The sequence below is a fragment of the Vulpes vulpes genome, chromosome 9 (assembly GCF_048418805.1).
Source record: "Vulpes vulpes isolate BD-2025 chromosome 9, VulVul3, whole genome shotgun sequence".
In the NCBI taxonomy this organism is placed as follows: domain Eukaryota; kingdom Metazoa; phylum Chordata; class Mammalia; order Carnivora; family Canidae; genus Vulpes; species Vulpes vulpes.
Window position 1 is genome coordinate 88,642,370 of NC_132788.1, and position 19,929 is coordinate 88,662,298.

Sequence of the window (19,929 nt, forward strand, 5' to 3'; positions counted from 1 at the left end):
TGTTTATTCTCTGGAAAGACCTGACTTGGAAGCTTTGCAGTATGGCATATAAGATGCATTTAGCCAATGAGCTTCATACAAATATGCAAACATGCAAAACTGACTGAAATGGCCAAGGAAAGGCTTTTCCACTGTTTACCCCTGCCTATGAGGACCCTGAAAACTGAGCGGCAATGATGAAGTAGATTTGTATAAACAAATACCTACAACACACAAGGGCTTCCGCCACTGAAAAACAAGAATGTATTCTTTACTTTCTCTCTAAAACTCTGAAATGTCTCCTCACACATCTACCCAGCCAGCAGGAGAAAGCTGACAGTGTAATGAAGGGTGAAATGATAATGTCCTCTTCCGTAAATGGAATCCAGCCTACAGGAACAATGCACTCAAACTGATTTGCAGGGCATTCTGGAAAGAGCTTCAGACCTCCCATCCCCCTGCATTTACAAGAGCCTGCAGTGGGATGTCCCTCTAGACGAGGCAAGTAACCATTTTAAACAGACTGAAGAACCTACATACGACATATTACTAGAGCAATTTTGCCAGTGTAGAAAAACATAATGGAGGAAAAAATCTGCCACCATGATGTGGCAAGGCAATGTTGGTAAAACATACCTTGAGAGAGACAATTTCAGGGAATGCACATGGAGATTCACCATTTATAAATTCATGATTTAGGACCTTCCAAGTATTGGTATTTGGAGATGGAGCCTTTGGGAGGTGATTAGGACTAGATGAGGTCATGAGGGTCAGGCCTCATGATGGGATTAGTGCCCACATAAAGGAGACAGGACAGAGCTTGCTCCTTTTCTCTTTCCCTCTCCATGAGCACACACAAAAAGAGGGTGGCTGTCTACAAGCCAGGAAGGGAATTCTTACAGAAGCCATACCCTATTGGACTTTGATCTTGGACTTTGCAGTTTCTACAACTATAAGAAAATAGATATCTGCATGTAAGCCACCCAGGTTATGGTATTTTGTTACAGCAGATGGAGCTGACTGATACAGACATACCTTATCTTATTGTGTTTCACAGAGGGAAACTTACAGGGTTACTTTTTAAAGGGTTGTAGCGACCCTCTGCAGAGCAAGGCTATTGGCACCATTTTTTCCAACTGCACTTGCTGATTCTGTGTCTCACTGTCACATTTTGGTAATTCTCACAATATTTCAAACTTTTTCGTTATCCTATTTGGTATGGTGATCTGGGATCATTACTGAAAGCTCAGGTGATGGTTAACAATTTTTAGCAATAAAGTATTTTAAAATTAAGGTTCATACATTGTTTTTCAGACTTAATGCCACTGCAAACTTACAGACTACTGAATAGTGTAAACGTAACTTTTATATGCACTGGGAAACCAAAAACTTCATTTGTCTCACTTTATCATAATATCTGTTAAATCTTGGTGGTCTGGACCCAAAACCACCATATCCCCAAGGTATGCCTGTATAGCTTTTAGATGTGTAAACATAATATCCTGCTTAATGGAAATTCTCATAACACCTAAGTATGTGCATACCCTTTGGGCCAACAATTTTGCTTCTAGATATTATTCAATAGAAGCACACCCGGTCCTACAAAAATACATGGCCAAGTCCATTCTCGGAGTGAAAAAGAGACCCATAACAGCATGATGCCCAGCAAAGGGGGGGGGTGGTGGTGCTGGTTAAATAATTAACATCAACTAGATGTGATGAAGTGCTCTGGTCTTCAAATACACTTGCTTATGAGTAAGGAAGCAAGTTGCTGAATATTCTGGAAAAGAGGATTCTATTGCTGTGGAAAAATTATATATGTTCATATACATGGAAAAATTCAGAACAATAAGTGGCAAACAGCAAGGGAATGGGAACTTTTCTGAATTATTTAAAATTTTCACATGCGTTGCCTATAAGACAATCAACGTGTAAAACTTACTGTTAATAAACGGTTCCTTTTATTACCTCGGGCTTTCAATATAAATTTACTAACGAATTTGATCCATTCTCTTAACCATTAGGGGACAGAGTTCATGATTTTACTATAGAGGCTTCACATAAAAAAGTTCAGAGTATCTTTCTATTCCTCAAAATAATGATGTAAATAGTCTTGAAGCTGATCAATTACATTGAAAACCAACAAGCAGATGTACAGTGAGGGTTAATGGGACCTCTAATGGGCTTCTTTATATAAGGGGGCAATTGGGGTAAAAAAAATAATAATTTTTTCCCTTAACTACTCTAAAATAACTAGCATGTCTACTGCTAATTATCTTAATCGCTCTGTCTTCATTATTGAGTTGACACTGTTTGTATATCTTAATGAACTTACAAAGATTATTTCAATCGATTGGTTTTGTTAACAGAACAATAAATCCTGACTGATAAAGGATCCTGGATGTAATTAGTTAGCACTTCTTATTATGCTAATTTCTGATACTTCTGTAATGAGTAATTAAAGATTAATAAGAAAGATAGTCCCAAATTAGCTGCTTCTTATCTGTAAATGCTCCAGGATGTGTGGGGGATCAAGCTATATTTGCATATTCACAAGGAGACTGGTAACTAGAGTAACTTTGCTTGATTCAGAAACCCAAAGGTCTGTCTGAAAGATTCCCTGAAAGAACTGTGCCCTGCGGCCAGTTTTACAGCAAGGTTGAGCTGCTCCGCTAATTTTTTTCACTTCTGCTCACAAAGCAGACATAAGGTAAAGCCAGTTTCTGAGTTCTTACTGAGCCACTTTTTCTAGCTGTGGGACCGCACACTGATGGCTTCTACTTGTGGCGCCTCTGTCTCTGTGCTGCGTGGCACAGAGCTGGGGTGAAGCCCCAATGAGAACGTCCACATCAGACACTTAGGAGAAGGAGGCAAGACGGATCTAGGGATTATTCTTTCAACACATATTTAAACTCTTTCTTTTGGCCAGTCACTGTCCCAGGCACTGGGTATAGCTGAATAAATAAACAAGGCTAACCCCTGCTCCCATGCAATGTATTGTTCTCTTTCTCTTCCTTTTCTTTTTAGGGCTTTTTAAAATCAGAAGCTATAAATCATGGGGACCCACAGCTGTGCCTTCTTGCTCAGTCTCATCAGAAGTATGCAGGCAGGACACTAATTCAAGTAATCCCAATGTAATATAAACCCAATGTCATTTAAACACTCATGCTTTCTCCCTAGCAAGTATAAGAAGGTGTTGTGCCCATGCAGAAGGCTGCCCAGATAGAGGGCCTGGTGATGACGCACTCTGCTCAGAAGCTTGGGCAAGCCACAGACCACACACTTGGAGCCCATCTATGCTGTTCTTCAAAGAACACCCCTTCTTTCATATCCTGCCATTGGTCTAGTGGTCATCCTGTGCCCCAGCTCAGGTAATCCTTGGCAGCAACTCAGGGTGATGTGATTACTGAAGCTCCAGCTGATGTCCTAGGTAGAGGTGATGTGGCAAAGCACTGTTGACCACTGGGCAGGAGAACCTGGTTAGGTACTCATGGAAAAGAAACAGCCTCATTTTGGCTATAATCTTTAGGGAAAGAGTAGGAGGGATGTCACATCACATAATTGGGACGAAGAGGAAAAAGAACTAGAGATGGAAACCAGAAATCAATGCTCCTTTCCAGGAAGCATGTTACTGCCTGCTTAGGTCCTGGGTCTCCCACCTTCCTGCTCTAGGACCTTGGGCAAGTCAATGACCCTATCAACCCCAGCATCAACTGAGAAAATGCCAAAACCATCTCCTACCTCCTAGAGTTGCTGTGAGGAACAAAGCAATGAAAACACAAAGAGTAAGCAAATGGCATTCATAGGCACTTAATAAATGCCGCTTTTGTTTCTAAAGCTGAGATTGAGTGTTCTGTGAGCCTTACACAGCTCTCCACAGTTTAGTTATTTCATCATCATGATTATTATTACTATCATTGTCATCAGACTAATCTAGCTTAAAATTAATTTCCACTAGCCACTTAAGGAACATCTTGCAAGATCTAATTCCCTAAGGTTTCAAAAAGGTTGGCTCCCCAGGAAAACCAAATCTGGTGCTACTTCTGCAGATGGTAGTGCCCGAGTGCTTGTGGAGAGGAAATGTGCTCCACTGCTCTCCCAGACTCTGAAAGCCATTCCAGCATACGGATTCAGTGAAGCCCCATGGGACTAACCTGTCCTCATCTTAGGCGGGACATTTAATGCTGTATGTACAAAAGCAATGAGAATGTGAATCAGTTGCTATTGAAAGATTAGATGAACCCAAAGTGCAGAGAAAGCACAAAACAGCTGCACTCACAGCAATAATGTTGAAAAAGTCATCATCCCCCAGTGTATCCAAAATAGATGAGACGGTTTGCTTGGCGATAGTGAGACGGAGTCCTTTCATGCTGCCACTGACATCAACTAAAATGACCACGTCTTTCGGAGAAGTCGCTGCCTGGATGTACCTAAGTCAGGGGAAAATTAAGCAAAAATGAGGTAAAAATGAACCTATCCATAAGTTCTCCCTTTAACAAGTATCTAAGAAGTCTGACCATTTCCTACCATTTTCGGTTCCTGCAGTCAAAGGCAATGACTCCATTCTCATCTGGTTCCCATTTAATCCCTAGAAGAAAAATGAAGTTATGAGAAACCCAGAAACTTCAAATATTTATTCATAGCATTTCAAGGCTGCTCTGCTTTGCTGATTGAACAGACAGGGTGAAAAATCACATGCAACGACCAGCCCTGGAGCTCATCACATGCTCCATCGCCATCTCTGGGAAGGTGCTTTAGGGCTGTAACACTATAACAAACATGTCCTTAGCTCCGTTGCTCCAAGACCTGCTGGAGAGTGGGGACATCTTCAGCAATGTGCTGTCAACAAAGGATGAGACTCCAGCCCCTTCCTGTGGCTAATGGTCATTTCTCACCGTCTCACAAGTTGTTGGACCTGGTAGCATCATTCATAGACTTCTGGGCAGAGTCAGGCCAAGTCCCTGGGTCTGGGCAAAGCAGTATGTGTAGCACATGAGTAGAAAGCATCAATACATTTCCATCTCAGAATACACGCAGGTCTGTTCCCCCGTCACTTCTGTATTTATAATCAGGAATACTGGCCTGGCTTTCCATACTGAGATGGAAAAAATGGGCCTAATTATGCTGCATTACAAAGTTTGAATTTCAGGCTTTGAAGCCTGGAGAGTTTTCCCCATGTGTAAGATGGGATCCCATATCCTTCATCTTGTGGTTTGCAGACTGGTCGGGATACGTCCAAGGTTGGCATTCTCTATTTACAACTCGGTTTTTGAGAATACAATTTGATTTAAAAAGGAAAGTGTTTGCTGACTAAAAATAAGATAGCGAATCATTGTTTTCAGCCATCAGTGCTCCTCACGGATGGAGGATTTAAAATACAGACTTTAGAGTGAAGAAAATAAAAACAGAAAAATTATTTTTGTAGAAAGAAATCCTGACTCAGATGGTAGCATTGGCAGTCTCCTATCCAATTCCTGATGGCCAGCTTTCTGGACCACGCTGAAATAAGAATACGTGCTTGAGATAACACCCCCAAATTATTACTCAGAAAACCATGAGATGGCAGTTTGTTACCTAAAGATTCATTTTATTCTGTTCTCTTTATACCTACATGACCCACCTATAAATAGGCCAATTCAGAAGCCAGAAGTTTGAGAAGCCACTGCCAATTGAAGGTCATTAGGCAATGAAGATAAAATAAAACTGACATGATATTATACACTAAGGGACAAAAATATAACTTATTTAAAAATCATGAATATACTGCTTTGCATAAAGTCAAGTACAGTTAAGGTAGCATGGTCTTAACACAGAGTGAAATGATATCCATGGTGAGGCTAGGTAATGTTCCAATTTCACAAAGCATTGGTTTGAGCCCAAATAAAGATAATTCTTTTTAAATGTGTTAACCCATGGTAGGCCTTCAGCTGATATTTGTTTCTTGAATTGAAGTGTGGTGAATGTTCTTAGACCGGGACCATACCTGCTCCTGTTCCACCCCTCCCCACTCTGCCATCCTTCCTCCCCATCACACCCCATCCCTGTGTGCCCCATTAGGACATGAAAAGGTACAATTCTTTCTTATAGTCCCAGCATGTAGGCTAGGGCCTCAGGGGAAGAGATTAATGACACCCAATGCTCTCCTTCTGCATTGAGATCATTCCCCTGTAAATGGGCTTGTAACTCTTCCGGGGCACTGCTGTGTACTTGGTGCTTTTTAAAAAGTTGACATGAAATTAGTCTGTTGGGAAAAATGGTAAAGGATACAATTCCAGAGGAAAGCAGAACAGATGGGACAACCCCAGAGCCTTTTGCCTACTCATCACAATGTTCATCAAACTCCAGTGCTCCGCTAGTCGAAGGAGAGAGCAGTGACTGAGAAAAACAGGCCTAGCCCCTGACTGCCCTCAGGAGGCCTCATGTAAGCAGGGAAGTGGGCACATGATAAAAAAATTGCATTCACCAGATATATCACAAAGGAGAAGTGCCTGAGGCTGTGATGGTATACATAAGGTGATTCCAATCTCTAATGGGAAGAAGGATCTTCCCAAATGAGAACAGAATGATGGTATACTAGTTTCCCAGAGCTGATGTAATGAAAGTCCTACAAATTGGATGGCTGAACAGGAAATAGCTCTCTCACAATTCTGAAGGACAGAAGTCTAAAATCAAGTTTTGGCAGGGTCATGTTCCCTCTAAACACTATAACAAACATGTCCTTAGCTCCGTTGCTCCAAGACCTGCTGGAGAGTGGGGACATCTTCAGCAATGTGCTGTCAACAAAGGATGAGACTCCAGCCCCTTCCTGTGGCTGGAAAACCATGAGATGGCAGTTTGTTACCTAAAGATTCATTTTATTCTGTTCTCTTTATACCTACATGACCCACCTATAAATAGGCCAATTCAGAAGCCAGAAGTATGAGAAGCCACTGCCAATTGAAGGTCATTAGGCAATGAAGATAAAATAAAACTCTAGGGAGGATGCCTTCCTCACCTCTTCTCAGCTTCTGCTGGCTCCCAGCAATCCTTGGTGCTCCTTGCCTTGTAGCTGCATCACCTCAATCTCTGTCTCTGTCTTCCTTCTGTGTCTGTCCTCTCCTAAGGATATCAGTCATATTGGATTCAGGGCCCACCCTAATTCAGTGTGATCTCATCTGAACTTAATTATATCTGCAAAGAACCCTATTTCCAAGTAAGGTCACATTCTGAGGCTCCAGGTGGACACAAACTTGTGGGGAGACAATACTCAACCCACTGTAGAGGAGTAAGACTTATAAAACAAAAGCAGTGGCCAGAGGGTGAATAAGAATACCCCAGGCATAGAGAATGACATGTGCAAAGGTACTGAGGTCGAGAAGAGCATGTCAAGTTCAAGGAACTGGAGGAATTCTGGTATGGCTATGCACATGTCTATGCCAGAGGAAAGGAGCCTGGGTAGTAGCAGAAACCTCATGGTTTCTGGGAAGAAGACCCAGGCCCTTCTTGGTGAGGACTTGAGGTACACATTGAGTAGGGATGAAGAAAATATCTTGAGACAGTTCTAGGCATAGCTGCCTAAGGTGGAATAATAAATGTCATACCTTGACTCAAGTCAGGACTAGATAGGCCCTGAGGGGCCATCTTGCCCAAACTTGACACTTGGGTCGAAATCTTCAACTCGTATCAGGGACTTCAGGTTCTCAGAACTCAAAAGATTTTCCTGAGATTTCCAGTTATGAGTAGGACTTGTCTCCAAGTCCCAACCCACCATGCTCTTCCTTACACAAGCATTTCTATGAAGATGTCCCATAAGAAGTTCTCTGAATTTTAGCATGAGTTAAATGAATAAAGTAAAATTTGTTTCCCTGTCATGCATGGAAAAGACACCTAAGTGCCTTTAATCTTTTGAATCTCCACAACTGGATCTCAGAGGCAGCATTGGCCAAGCTAACTGACCCCTGAGCCCTTCCTTTTCCAATCTCACAACAAAATGTTTTAGGAGGCAAACTTAAGGAAACCCTGTCCCAGATGGTACTACCTCCCCTAGGCTATATCAACTTTTTAGTATATAATTTTTATATACACAGATATTTTTTAAATGTTCAAATAACTTTAAATCCCAGAGAAATAATAGTTGGCTCATCTTAAATATTTCAGAACCAGGAAATTGACACTTAACCAAGAAGCACCCTCATGAACTATGTAATTTCTGGAATTGACAATATGCCTTTTTGGGATGTCACCCAGGTTGGCTGGGGCATGAATTTGAAGATAAAAGGAATGATGCAGTCATTGGCTTGGGAAGATGTGAAGAAAGGTAAGCAATAGAGAAAACAAAGGGAGTATAACTCTATAATATATTTATGCCAGGTCCCCACTTTGTCACTGAATCGCACCAGACTATATAGCTGGTGACCAGCTTCCCAGAGTGGCAGTAGCTCTACTGTATCTGAGGAGGCAGAGCTGCTACTACAAGTGTGACAGGCCAATAGATCTGGTAAACTTTGATCCACTGAGTGATTTCTTCATTCAACAAATACATACTAATATGTATGTTTGAAGATAATAATAGAGAGTCAAATATCTCCTTCCTCCTGGGGCAGATATCCTAACAAAGGAGATGGAGACTGAAAGTCTGATGGCTCAGGATTACAGACCAGAGTTCATATTTTATAGAGTAAGAACTGCAATGAAAACAAAGCATGAAAGAGGTGATGAAAATATTAACACCATCATCAACTCGCTTCCATCCTGGTGGTATGACTTGGCTGGCCAGTTAACCTCTTGGTCAGTTTCCTCATTGGTGAAATGTAGATGACAGTAGCTCCAGCTCATAGGATTATTGTGAGGATTATATTAGACAATGCTTCTGTAAGCACCCAGCACAGTACTCAATAAATGGGGGTCACTATCACTATTATCAATGTTAATATTACTATTACTTTTAAGATTTATTTATTTATTTTAGAGGGAGAGAGACAGAGACAGAGAGAGCATGTACTCCAGCTGGGAGAGAGGCAGAGGGAGAAGGAGAAGGAGAAAGAATCTCAAGCAGACTCTCCACTGAGCATGGAGCCCAATGTGGGGCCTGATCTTACCACCTGAGACCATGATCTAAGTCAAAATCAAGAGTCGGACACTTAACTGACTGAGCCACCCAGGTGCCCCTAACATTACACTAATATTAACAGCATTCCTAAAGACTCCTAAGGATGACACTTAAATAAACAGAGCTTTGATAAAGCCTGAGTAACCGTAACCAATCCTGCAGAGCTCAAAGGCCGTTTACTAGTATTTTGTTTCTGTGGTGGTTGCTGGTGTTCCAAAGAGCTTCACTGAAGTTCTCTCTGTGTTCAGTGAGATCTTTTTGTCATACAGGCACAAAAGGTAGACCAGTACCTTGGAAACTGGGTATCAGACTACACAAGTCTTTTCCCATAGTTACATTCTTCAACAGAACATCTACTAGCCATATGTGGCTATTTAATTTTAGATTTAAATTAATAAAATTCATATTTTAGTTGTTCAGTCTCGTTAGGCACATCTCACATGCTCAATAGCGACATGTGGCCTCTGGTTACCGTATCAAACGTTGTAGACATAGAACACTTACATCATCCAAAGGACAGCACACTAAAGTGTTGCCACATGCCCTTGCGACCTACACTGAACTTGTGGAGGCCTATGTAAATCTATACATACAGAGAAAATATCATGAGAGGTATGCTACTAGGCTAATGATTACTGAAATTCTCCTTTTAGAGACTCCATGTTCCTACCTCCAAAAGCTGAGATTCTATCCTTTTTAGTGATCTCCTAGCACCTTCTATTTCTCCCTCCTTAGCATGAAACACACTGTACCATCATGACCTGTTCATTTGTGTCTGTCTCCCTGGTGGTCTCTGTTCCTTCCTTTAGGATCCCCTCTAGGCAAGGCCACAGTAATCCTAACCAATCCCGAGGGTTTCAGATGGCTAGCCCTACCCACTGTCCAGGCCTCCACACTTGAGGATGTGGGCATCTGACCCAAACCAGACTAATCCTGGGACCTTCATCTAAGCCATCGGGACAGATGCTCTGTCTTCCTCTGGGACCATAATTGAAAAATAATCCTACGTGCACATATCCACGTTCCCCATCACGAGGAGATCACCTGCCAGTATAACATGGTCAGAGTAGAGAAAGGTGGAGATTAAAAAAAGAGAAGGGAAGATTCAAAGTCCAAATGACAATGCTGAATACTGGGATCCAGCTGTGTCTCAAAACAGCACATTCCCTAGATTGCAAGTTACATGAGCCAATAAATGTATTCCTTGCTGGAACTAACTGGAATGAGCTTTCTGTCACTTACAACCCAAATCCCTGATGAATACATTTCCCCAAAAGTATGAGCTGCATGAGGGCAAGGACCTTTTCTGTTAAGTTCACCATTTTATCCTCTGGACCTCACATAGTGCTTGGAACAAAATAAGGACTGAGGATACACTTATGTAAGAATGAAGAAATATCCCTTCTGTTTAAGGACACACACACACACACTGATTCACACTATTACACCACTCTAAATGTGGAAAGAAGTACCCTGAAAACAAGAAATCTTAGCAAAAATCCATAAATTGATCACTCTTCTAATGATCATTTTGTGTTCAAGAGACAAGAGATGTGTCCTCTGTTCAGAACCAAGCACCAAGTGACCATAGGGGATTATCAGGGCAATGAAACTCCTCAGGAGGACTCTGATTCATGTCTTTAACAACACAGAAGAGATGCAGGAATTCTATAAAGTCAAAATTCTTCCACAAATGCCATAAAAATGGTAAGCATTTCTGAGTCAACTGTTCTGACCGATGAAAACCTTGTATGTAAATTAAATTAATCTCCCCTATTACATACAACCTTTATGAGAATTCCCTTATGTTGTGGACTGAATGTTTGCCCCACCCCATAAAAAAATTAATAAGTTAAAGACTAACATTACCCCATGTGATGGAATGAATAGGTGTGAAGAGGTCGGATCTTTGGGGAGGTAATTAGGCTTAGATGAGGTTATGGGGATGGAGCCCCTATCATGTGGTCAGTGCCCTTTCAGGAAGAGTAAGGAATACCTGAGCCTCCACTCTCTATCATGAGGGGAAACAGGGAGAAGGTGACCATCTGCAAGCCAGAAAGAGGGCTCTCACCAAGAACTATTTCTGCCAGCACCCTGATCTCAGACTCCCCAGACCCCAGAACTATGAGAGATGAACGTCTATTGTTTAAACCACCCAGTCTGTGGTATTTTGTTATGGCAGCCTGAGATGACTAATGCACCTTTTTATTTTTATTTTTTTCAAATTTCCCCATGACCATAGTTTGAGGACTTCCTACTGGTGGAGACAATACATGATCTGTGGTTTCTTCTTATCGGTTCTACCTTCATCCAAATGCCACATGGGAAGATGGTAAGAGGTCCCCGTGGCTTCCTCAATGGATCAACCCCCCACCATGTTTTATTTTCAGCAACATCTGCGTTAAATTTACTCTGTTGAGTGTATCAAAGCAGATTGCAATTTGGTGACACTGGAACTTTAATAGACTACTGTTTATTATAACATTATCTTTACTAGGATGCTTATTGTTTAAATTTCTGTGAGCTCCAGGAGGAACTACGCATGCCCTGCTGAACACAGCTCTTGGGAAATGTTGAATAATCTGGCAAAGCAGACACTTGGCAGGCAAGTCTCAGGGGACAGATGCTGTGTGCAGGGCAAACGGCTCCTCGAGGCAGAGGCTGACGGTCCCTGTGCCTCAAAGTGGGAAGACATCAGGTGCCTAGTCTTACTTAATGAAAACATAAAAGACTCCATTTAATTGCTCCAAGATTATGCAGGGCATTTTTTCCTTCTTTTAGGTGGAGCTTGTTAATTTCGGCAGCTGTGATGTTGGCACAATTGTAGCCTTAAGTCCTGTTTTCACAACTTGTGAGCAAAATTAAAACTTCCCTTCTTAATTAACATTCAAACTGAGCCAGAATTAAATTCTTATTGCAAAGCAGAGGCCTGGGGAGGCCTCAGAAGGAACACCTGCTCCAAAGGTATGATGGACCAGCTCTGATGAACATACCCATCTGAGAATACCATAGGGTGGCCCTACTGATGAGTTGCTGACCTTGGTGGTGGATGCTGTGGCCATCTCAAGCTCTTCCTCCAAGGGCAGTCAGCTCTGGAAACTTAAGTTCAAATTTTCCATTTCTTACACTTTTGGTCAGAATTTAATTCAGCCCACAGATGACTTGTTCTTTTCCATGGTAATACGACAATGATATATTAGTTACAATAGTAAGAGTAAGAAAAGCAAACTCTGGTCCAGGAAGATCAAATATGGTATGTCTTACACCCCAATTCCTCACTTTTGGTGGCAGCTCTATACAAGGCTCTATTGAGAAAGATGTGGAAACCATATGTAGATCTAAGTGCCTGCGTGTGTGCGTGTGTGTGCGCGCACACGTGCACACATGCATGCGCATGTGTGTACATGCGGATGCCAGGCTCCCCTGGCTATCTACACCCTGATAAGACATTTAACGGATTTGAATTTAATCTTTCATTTTCCCCTATTGGGAGGGGAAAAAATTAAACCCTGAACATGAAAGAAAAATATCACAGGATCATTAATCTCAATCATAATTCTCAAGGCAGGGATACTCACCTGGATACTGCCTAAAAAAGCCCTTTGCACTTCCAAAGTATTGCCATATGAGGGATGGGTCACGATCAAAGTTATCGACGAAAACTTTATTTAGGGATTCGGACCAATAAACCCCATTGACGATTGCTGGGTCTGAAAAGAAAGGGAAGACGAATGTTACAACCCAAAGAGAGATAGAATCCCCACTGGCATCCCTCAGAGCTGGCAACAGCAGCATGAGGTTCATCTTGCAGGAAGTTGTGAAGAAAGCCAGAGCTCCCCAAATGTTCAGCTCCTGGGAATTTCATACATTAGGTCTTCCTCATCCTGCCCAAGCCTCCACAGCCACCCAGGTGCCTTTATGGGGGATTCCTTATTTGAAAGACATATCCTTTTATTTGCAACTTTCAAACTTACACAGCACAGAGTTCTCGAGAAAGCAAAGAGAGACCTTCTTAGCCTTATTTTCCACCTTTTCCTCAGAACTCAGCATTTAAAACAGAAAAAATGTGTTTTCTCTCACTGCACTGACCTTAGCCAACACTGTCCTATTCTAATTCTCTCCACCTCTGACTTCAAAATTTGCTACTTAAAAAAAAAAAATAAGTAAATTGGAATTACATAACTACATCTCTCTACTTCTTTCATTCAGCAGATGGCGAGCTTCAGGAGGGCAGAAATCAATTTACTTGGTCTTCTGCTCTACCCCTTTGACCAGTACATGGCAGAAATTCCAAACATTTATGGATGCATGAAGAGATGGATGGATGAGTGAACGATTAAAAACAAAGATTGTTTGCAGATTCCAGACAACTGTCTACTCTTCTACCCCTGTGATCCTATGAAATCTCTTTTCCTCACTCTTGGTAGCTGAAAGATAACCCCTTGCCTTTTGCCCATTGATAAGAATGAAGGGCAAAGACAAAGAAGGAAAATAAGCAAGTATTGATTGCATACTGGCTGAAGCAAGATAGATCACTAAGGATGACCATCCACTTAAAATAAAAAGAAAAACTACTGGAAATCCTGTTCCAAAATGATACCACATAGAGCATTCTGTTAAGAAGGGAGATCACTATCCAGTCCCAGCATGATGAGGGTAAGAATGATAATAGGGTGAGTATGTTAATGGTGAGGAAAAGGAGGGTGGGAGCACTGGTGCAGGCACTGTGCTTAGCTCATCTCCCATTATCCCCTACCACAGCCCTCCAAGACTCGTTCCACTGCTATCCTCCATGCTCCACAAGTGGAAACAAGTACCAGGAGGTTAGGTTCTTTCCTAAAAGCACCCGACTCATCAACAACAAAGCTTCTGACCTGTGATTTGTATAAAAAGGATAATAATACATGTCTTAAATGGCTGTTTGGAAGGGTAAAAAAATCTACTGAAGAGGACAAATGGCAAAAAGCATTCACAAAGTCATCAGTATAGCAGTTCCATTCACCTGGGTTTCAGCATCCTCACCAGAATTTCCTGTGGGACCTCATGTGACAGCAATCCCACCATGGCATCTTTATTCTACGGATCCCACCATTCTACACAGTGGGGATGAAGACAGATTTGGTCACTCTAGTCCTCAAGTTGCATAGTATACCAATGAGCAAACTAATGCTAGAAATGTTCATGTAATTAGGTATAGTGACAAGGAAACTCACTCTTGGCACCAGTGTACCCCACCCCTCCTCCACAGTGGCCTGCCCATTGCCAGCCTGCTGCCTCAAGATACTCATCAGAAGAGGTGTGAGATAGAGCCCACAAAATGGTGCCTGACCCAATGGATAGACATGGCTTCTTGTATTGTCTTACCTCTAGCCTGTCTAGGCTTCCAGATCACTTACTCAGATTCCATAGACAAGTGGGATTCTGACTCTTATCTCAAGGGTAAGTGCTCAAAACTCTTATAAACTATAATAAACCACATCATAGGCTGGGAGGCTGAAAATGACCAATTTAACCTTTTACCGCAAAGTAATTTTGAGAAAGACTTTATCCTCACAATCCTGGAGAATGGAACCCTTTATTGTTCCTGCAAGCCTGACAATAATTATTGTGACTCATTCCTTGCTACAAAAGCCACTTAAATTAATCCACAAAGAGGTAAATACAATAATGACACTGAAAACTCCATGGGGTTCTTGCCTCCTCCATCAATGGCCTCAATTATGTTGCCATCATATAAAAACTTTCCACAATTAGAAGCAAAAATTCCATTTCACTCACTCACTGCCTCAACATGTTAAGGAGCCAAACAGTTTGCAGTTAATTTGTTTCTTGACTGTGGTTTCTTTGGGGGTAGTCAGAAGCTACCCATGCTATCAGGTGGTTCTAGAAACCTAAGATTGCCCCTTGGGTAACTGTGGGCACCTTCAGAAGTACAAAAGGAACTGTGAAGGTCAGAGGATGATTTTATCAATAGTTTGGACATTAAATCTCACTCTGAAATTATGCCTCTTTGAGAAAAGAGGACTTTGATCTTCCCAGGGTATGGTTAACAAGGGAAGTAGAATCACTAAAAAATACTGTCTAGTTAAAATGGGGGTTGTGTTACACAGACCTGTTTGATCAAATATTTGAGAAAACACATCCTCTGGCTTGTAAAGTCATCAGAGTGTGCTGATTTCACAATATTGCTTAGCAAGCAATTTTAATAGAAAGAAATATCTTGAATTGCTCTCCATTATTAGTCATCTAAGGGATAAAAAAAAGAGGAGTACATTGGTGGCTCATTCAACTGAGTGGCCAACTCTTGATTTCGGTTCAAATTGTGATCTCAGGGTCCTGAGATGGAGCCCCTTGTGAGGTACGGTGCTCAGTGGGGTTTCTGCTGGAGATTCTCTTTCCCTCTTCCTCTACCCCTCCCCCTGCTCTCTTTCTCTGTCAAATAAATACATCTTTTTAAAAAGAGAGAGATGAAGAAAAGAAACAGGAAAATGATAACATTATAAAATGAGGACTTCATCTAGATATTCTAGACATCTGGGTTTTAAAAAAGGTTAAAAATAGTTTTCCCAATGTCATTGACAGAGAGCAGAAATGAAATAACCCAAAGGATCCCATTACCCCCATGTAGCCAAATCTCCAGCTCCTTCCACTGCTATTGAGGAGGGAGTGAACATTACATTGTGGATCAGTATCCCAGCTACATGTTCCCTCTATGGCTGCTGAACAGATGTGCTTTCTTAAGGTCACTTGCAAAAACAACAGCATCCTCCTAAGTAGCAAGTTTCCCTTTTTCCTTGATTGTGTTTTGTTTCAAATTTTGCTTAAAAGCCCCCCTCCCCCCTGCTGCTGCCTCATTTAGGGTTTTCCAGGAGTCTTCGACTAATCTGAGCTTTGGTTCCACTTCCACCCCTCATCTTTTAGCGGGACTAATGTACTCTATTAGCTTCCTGTGGCTGCTCTAACAACTTACCACAAACTGGGTGACTTAAAACAACAGAAAATTATTCAGGAGGCCAGAGTCCCAAATCGAGGTGTTGGGAGGATGGGTTTCTTCTGGGGGCTCTGAGGGAGCCTCTGTTCCATGTCTCTTTCCTGGTCTCTGGTGGTCAGCAGCAACCATTAGTGTTTCTTGCCTTGGAGACGCAATTGCTCCAATTCCTGCCTCCATCTACACCCGGCCTTTCCTCTGTGTACTTCTGTGTCCTAGCTCCCTTTCTTTAAGGAAACCAGTCACTGGATTTAGGGTCCACTCTAAATTCAAGATGATCTCATCTCAAAATCTTTAACTTAATTATATCTGCAAGACCCTATTTCCAAATAAAGTCATATTTACAGGATCTACCGAAGTTAGGAGTTGGGCATATCTTCTAGGCCACCATTTGGCCAACTACATGTACTCATACTCCCTTAGTTATGCTATATAAAATACCCATATTTTGTGGTTTGTACGTACCCTTTTTAAAATCTGAATTAGTTAATGAGTATAGGCCTTTTATTTGGTGAAAGCTGTTTATTTTTCTTCTGTTTTTTTTAATTTTTAAATTTTTTTTGTACATTTATTGGAGTTTGATTTGCCAACATGTAGTATAACACCCAGTGCTCATCCCGTTGAAGGCTGTTTAAAGGTCTTTTAATGGAAACAATTCAGATTCTCATGTCTGAATGATGATTTTATTGAGCTTAGCATTCTTCCCAATCTCTGTCAACAGGTCCTACCTATAATGCTCTAACTCAGATTAAAAGAGTTTCCCCTAATGCCCAGTGTATGTGTCAATGCCCAGTATTCTTTGCTCAATAAAATGAACTCCATGTGACACGGTCATTTTCTCCACTATCCCTGTACATTCAGCATCAACTTATTATTCATAGTGGTCAGTATGAGGTTCAGGAATAGCAGTTCTGCTTCCTGCTTCCTCTACCTTCTGAGAGATTAAATTACTTCTGATGCCAGTCAGAAATTTATCAGATGTTCAGCTTTTAGTAGAACAGACTACTAGCAGATGTTTAGAGAGTAAGACTCCCACACCACCTTTGTGATCTACTTGCAATTTGTATCTGAAAAGCGGCTCATGCATCCCTGCTCTGTCTTTGTAATGTATCCTATAACCCATCAAAAATCACATTTATAGTTCCCTTATTTCCACCCAAATAACTGCTCTCACCTGTGCCTTCCCACCCCACAATGAGTTTGCACTTTGCTACATGAGGGTTGTCTGAAGTTACAGATGGCTGATGCTTTCTCTGCATACTCCCCCACACACTCACACACCATTCCATTTCAGTTCTGTATCTTTGAATGAGTAGCCCCTTTTGTCACCCTGAGGTCCATCTCCTGAGTTAATGGGTTCAAGCAAATTAATGGATGTAAAGCACTTAACACAACAACTGGCACATCCAAAATGGTCCATAAGCATGGATCATTATTCATGCCATGCATGAGCCAATAAATAAGTAAGAGCCCAAGAGGAGCTCCCCATTTCTTCCATCCCTGTTCTCTGCAGCAAGAATCCTAGACACCACCTTAAGAGTACAGCACACATCTCAGACTGAGATGCAGGCTTTGGAGTTGGAGTCTTAGATATAAGACCTCACTTGGCACTTGTGAGCTAGTGGCTTGTGACTTACCTTCCCTGAGCCCCACTGTCTTTATGAGTAGAAGGAGAATCAGAGCAACTCTTGCTCAAAGGTTTCTGAGACAATGCATAGAAGATGCTTAGCAGTGGGAGGGCTCCATTACCACCAGCAGGTACATCACTAGTCACAGCTCTGGTGGTGAGTCTCCAACTCCCCACTTGGGGCAGTTCACCTGTCCTAGACCTATCCAGGTGAGACTTTATCAATATCTCTTCCTCCCTTCCTCCAATTATCAGGGCAAAGATGCTCTTGATGACTCTGACATCCATTTGTTCATTCAAGGAACATTCCCTGAGTACCTACTACATCAAGCATTCAGCAAAGAATCAGACAGACTATGAAGCTGACATTTCAGTCTGATGAGGGTGAGAATGGGCAAATACAAGGACTCCAGACAGAAATGGGTGTGATGAAGAAAATAAAAAAGGACAGGAGGCTTAAAAGTCACCACGTGTGGAAAGGGTAAAGGGGTGTTAGTCTAACTGGGTAGTCCAAGATGGCCTCTCTGAGGACAGATCCAAATGTTGAGAAGGTGTCAGTTCAGAACCATGCTGACTGGCAAAAGCTTCTAGGCAGCATGAGCGGCAAGTGCAAAGGCCCTGAGGCAGGAAGAAACCTGGGTCCTAGGGAATAGCAAGGCAGTGAGTATTGCTGGGGCCCTGTAACCAAGGGAATGATTTCTAGATAGGGGTGGTGAGATGGGCAGGCCATGGTGAAGAGACCTAGCAGATGGACAGTTTCCTGCCAAGCATACATTTCCTAGCAGACCAGGAATCTGTGCTCCACCAGTACCAAGGCCCCCCATGCTTCTATTCATGGTTTGAAAATCAAATTTCTTATCTTCTGAAATCTATAGTCAGTATAGCCTACTTCCTTTGAGCAACCAAAATCCTTATGGATGACTTAGCACTTGAGTTTCTCTCCAGACCTCAAAAATCACCGGATATGCATGGCATCTTTTTTCTCAATATCATTTATTCTCCAGTGAATGAGCAGCACAATATTAATTTAAACTTGACATTTTCTACCACAAAATACAGGACCATTTCTAGCAAATCTGAGTATCCATGAATAATTACAGGCTAACACAGAATTACAAACTACTGTTAACCCAAAAACCATTGTTTGAAGGATCTGAATTCATGTTCAGCTGGGTTTCTAAAGTGCAGCCCTTATCAAGAAGGTTATTTCCAGCCTATAACAAGCTGGAGGAAGGATCTCAAGCTTTCCTAAAGGTATTTGAAGGTGTGTCTCCTGGATGTGAACTTACAACAGGCACAGGGAGGGCTGGGTGTACTGAGCCCACGCAGGAGCTTTGCTCAGCACTGCTTTTGGACTACATACAAGAGGAGAATGTCTAGATACTCTTCATGTCTCCCATTTCAGCAAGTAAATGACATCTCTCTCATTCATTCTAAATAGATCATAGATTAAATAATGAATAGTTTTGATGCTAATTATCAAGCACTTATATGTATTGGAAAATAGCCATTAATGTGTGTTGAATTATAAAATAGATTTATTTGCCAAGCATATCCCCCTCCTCTAAACTTAGTGATGTGCTAGATATTAAACACAGGTTGCTTTTCACAAAGCTGGAGGCTATTTCTGGCAATCCTGAAACCAAAGGGATACGGAGGATTCATGGTCCAATGCCAAATCACTCTGCATGGATCTGGAAAGCAAGTGAATGGGAAACACACCTACCACTTTGGCAAATTCCAGAAGGTGCTCTAGACTCTCTCAGACTGTTATCTCAGTGTGCTAGACGTCAGGATTAATTCCCCAGTGCTATTTCACGTCAGTGACTCCACATATTTGATTTTGTTTTGCCTTAAATCTATCAACTTTAAATAGCCCTCCTCTTTTATTGTATTTTAAATTTTGTGGTGAAACTTACATTCCTTCCTCCTTGTCACTCCTTATCCTTCTGGAATAAACCATTCCTAAGTCTTTGTTGGAGATACTAAGAAGAGGAAAATTATATGATAGACATCAAAGTATAACGATGATGATGACAGCAGCAGAGGGTGTCATTTCTGAAACATTTGCAATGTGCTGCGTGCCATGCAGGACAACTGCAAACTACTCTTCCTACCCCATTTGCCACATGTGGAAACTGACCCTTGGAGCACCAAAGTCCTTTTCCCCAGTACATTACCTACCCCAAGGGAGAGATTAGTTAAGTTCCTTGTCTAAACTATTAAATGAAAAACTTGAGCAGAGGC

The 19,929-nt window shown here is 41.7% G+C and overlaps 1 protein-coding gene across 2 annotated transcripts in view; it reads right to left on the reverse strand.

The window, feature by feature from the left end:
• Positions 1–19,929, reverse strand: part of CACNA2D3 (calcium voltage-gated channel auxiliary subunit alpha2delta 3) — an 833,608-nt gene that overhangs the window by 435,201 nt on the left and 378,478 nt on the right. For both annotated transcript variants that reach the window (XM_072720752.1, XM_072720750.1), the window contains exons 6-8: positions 12,646–12,777; positions 4,507–4,567; positions 4,259–4,409 (exon numbers count right to left, since the gene is read on the reverse strand). In XM_072720752.1, coding sequence (XP_072576853.1) covers positions 4,259–4,409; positions 4,507–4,567; positions 12,646–12,777 — 344 coding nt within the window. The remainder of the gene's footprint in view (positions 1–4,258; positions 4,410–4,506; positions 4,568–12,645; positions 12,778–19,929) is intronic.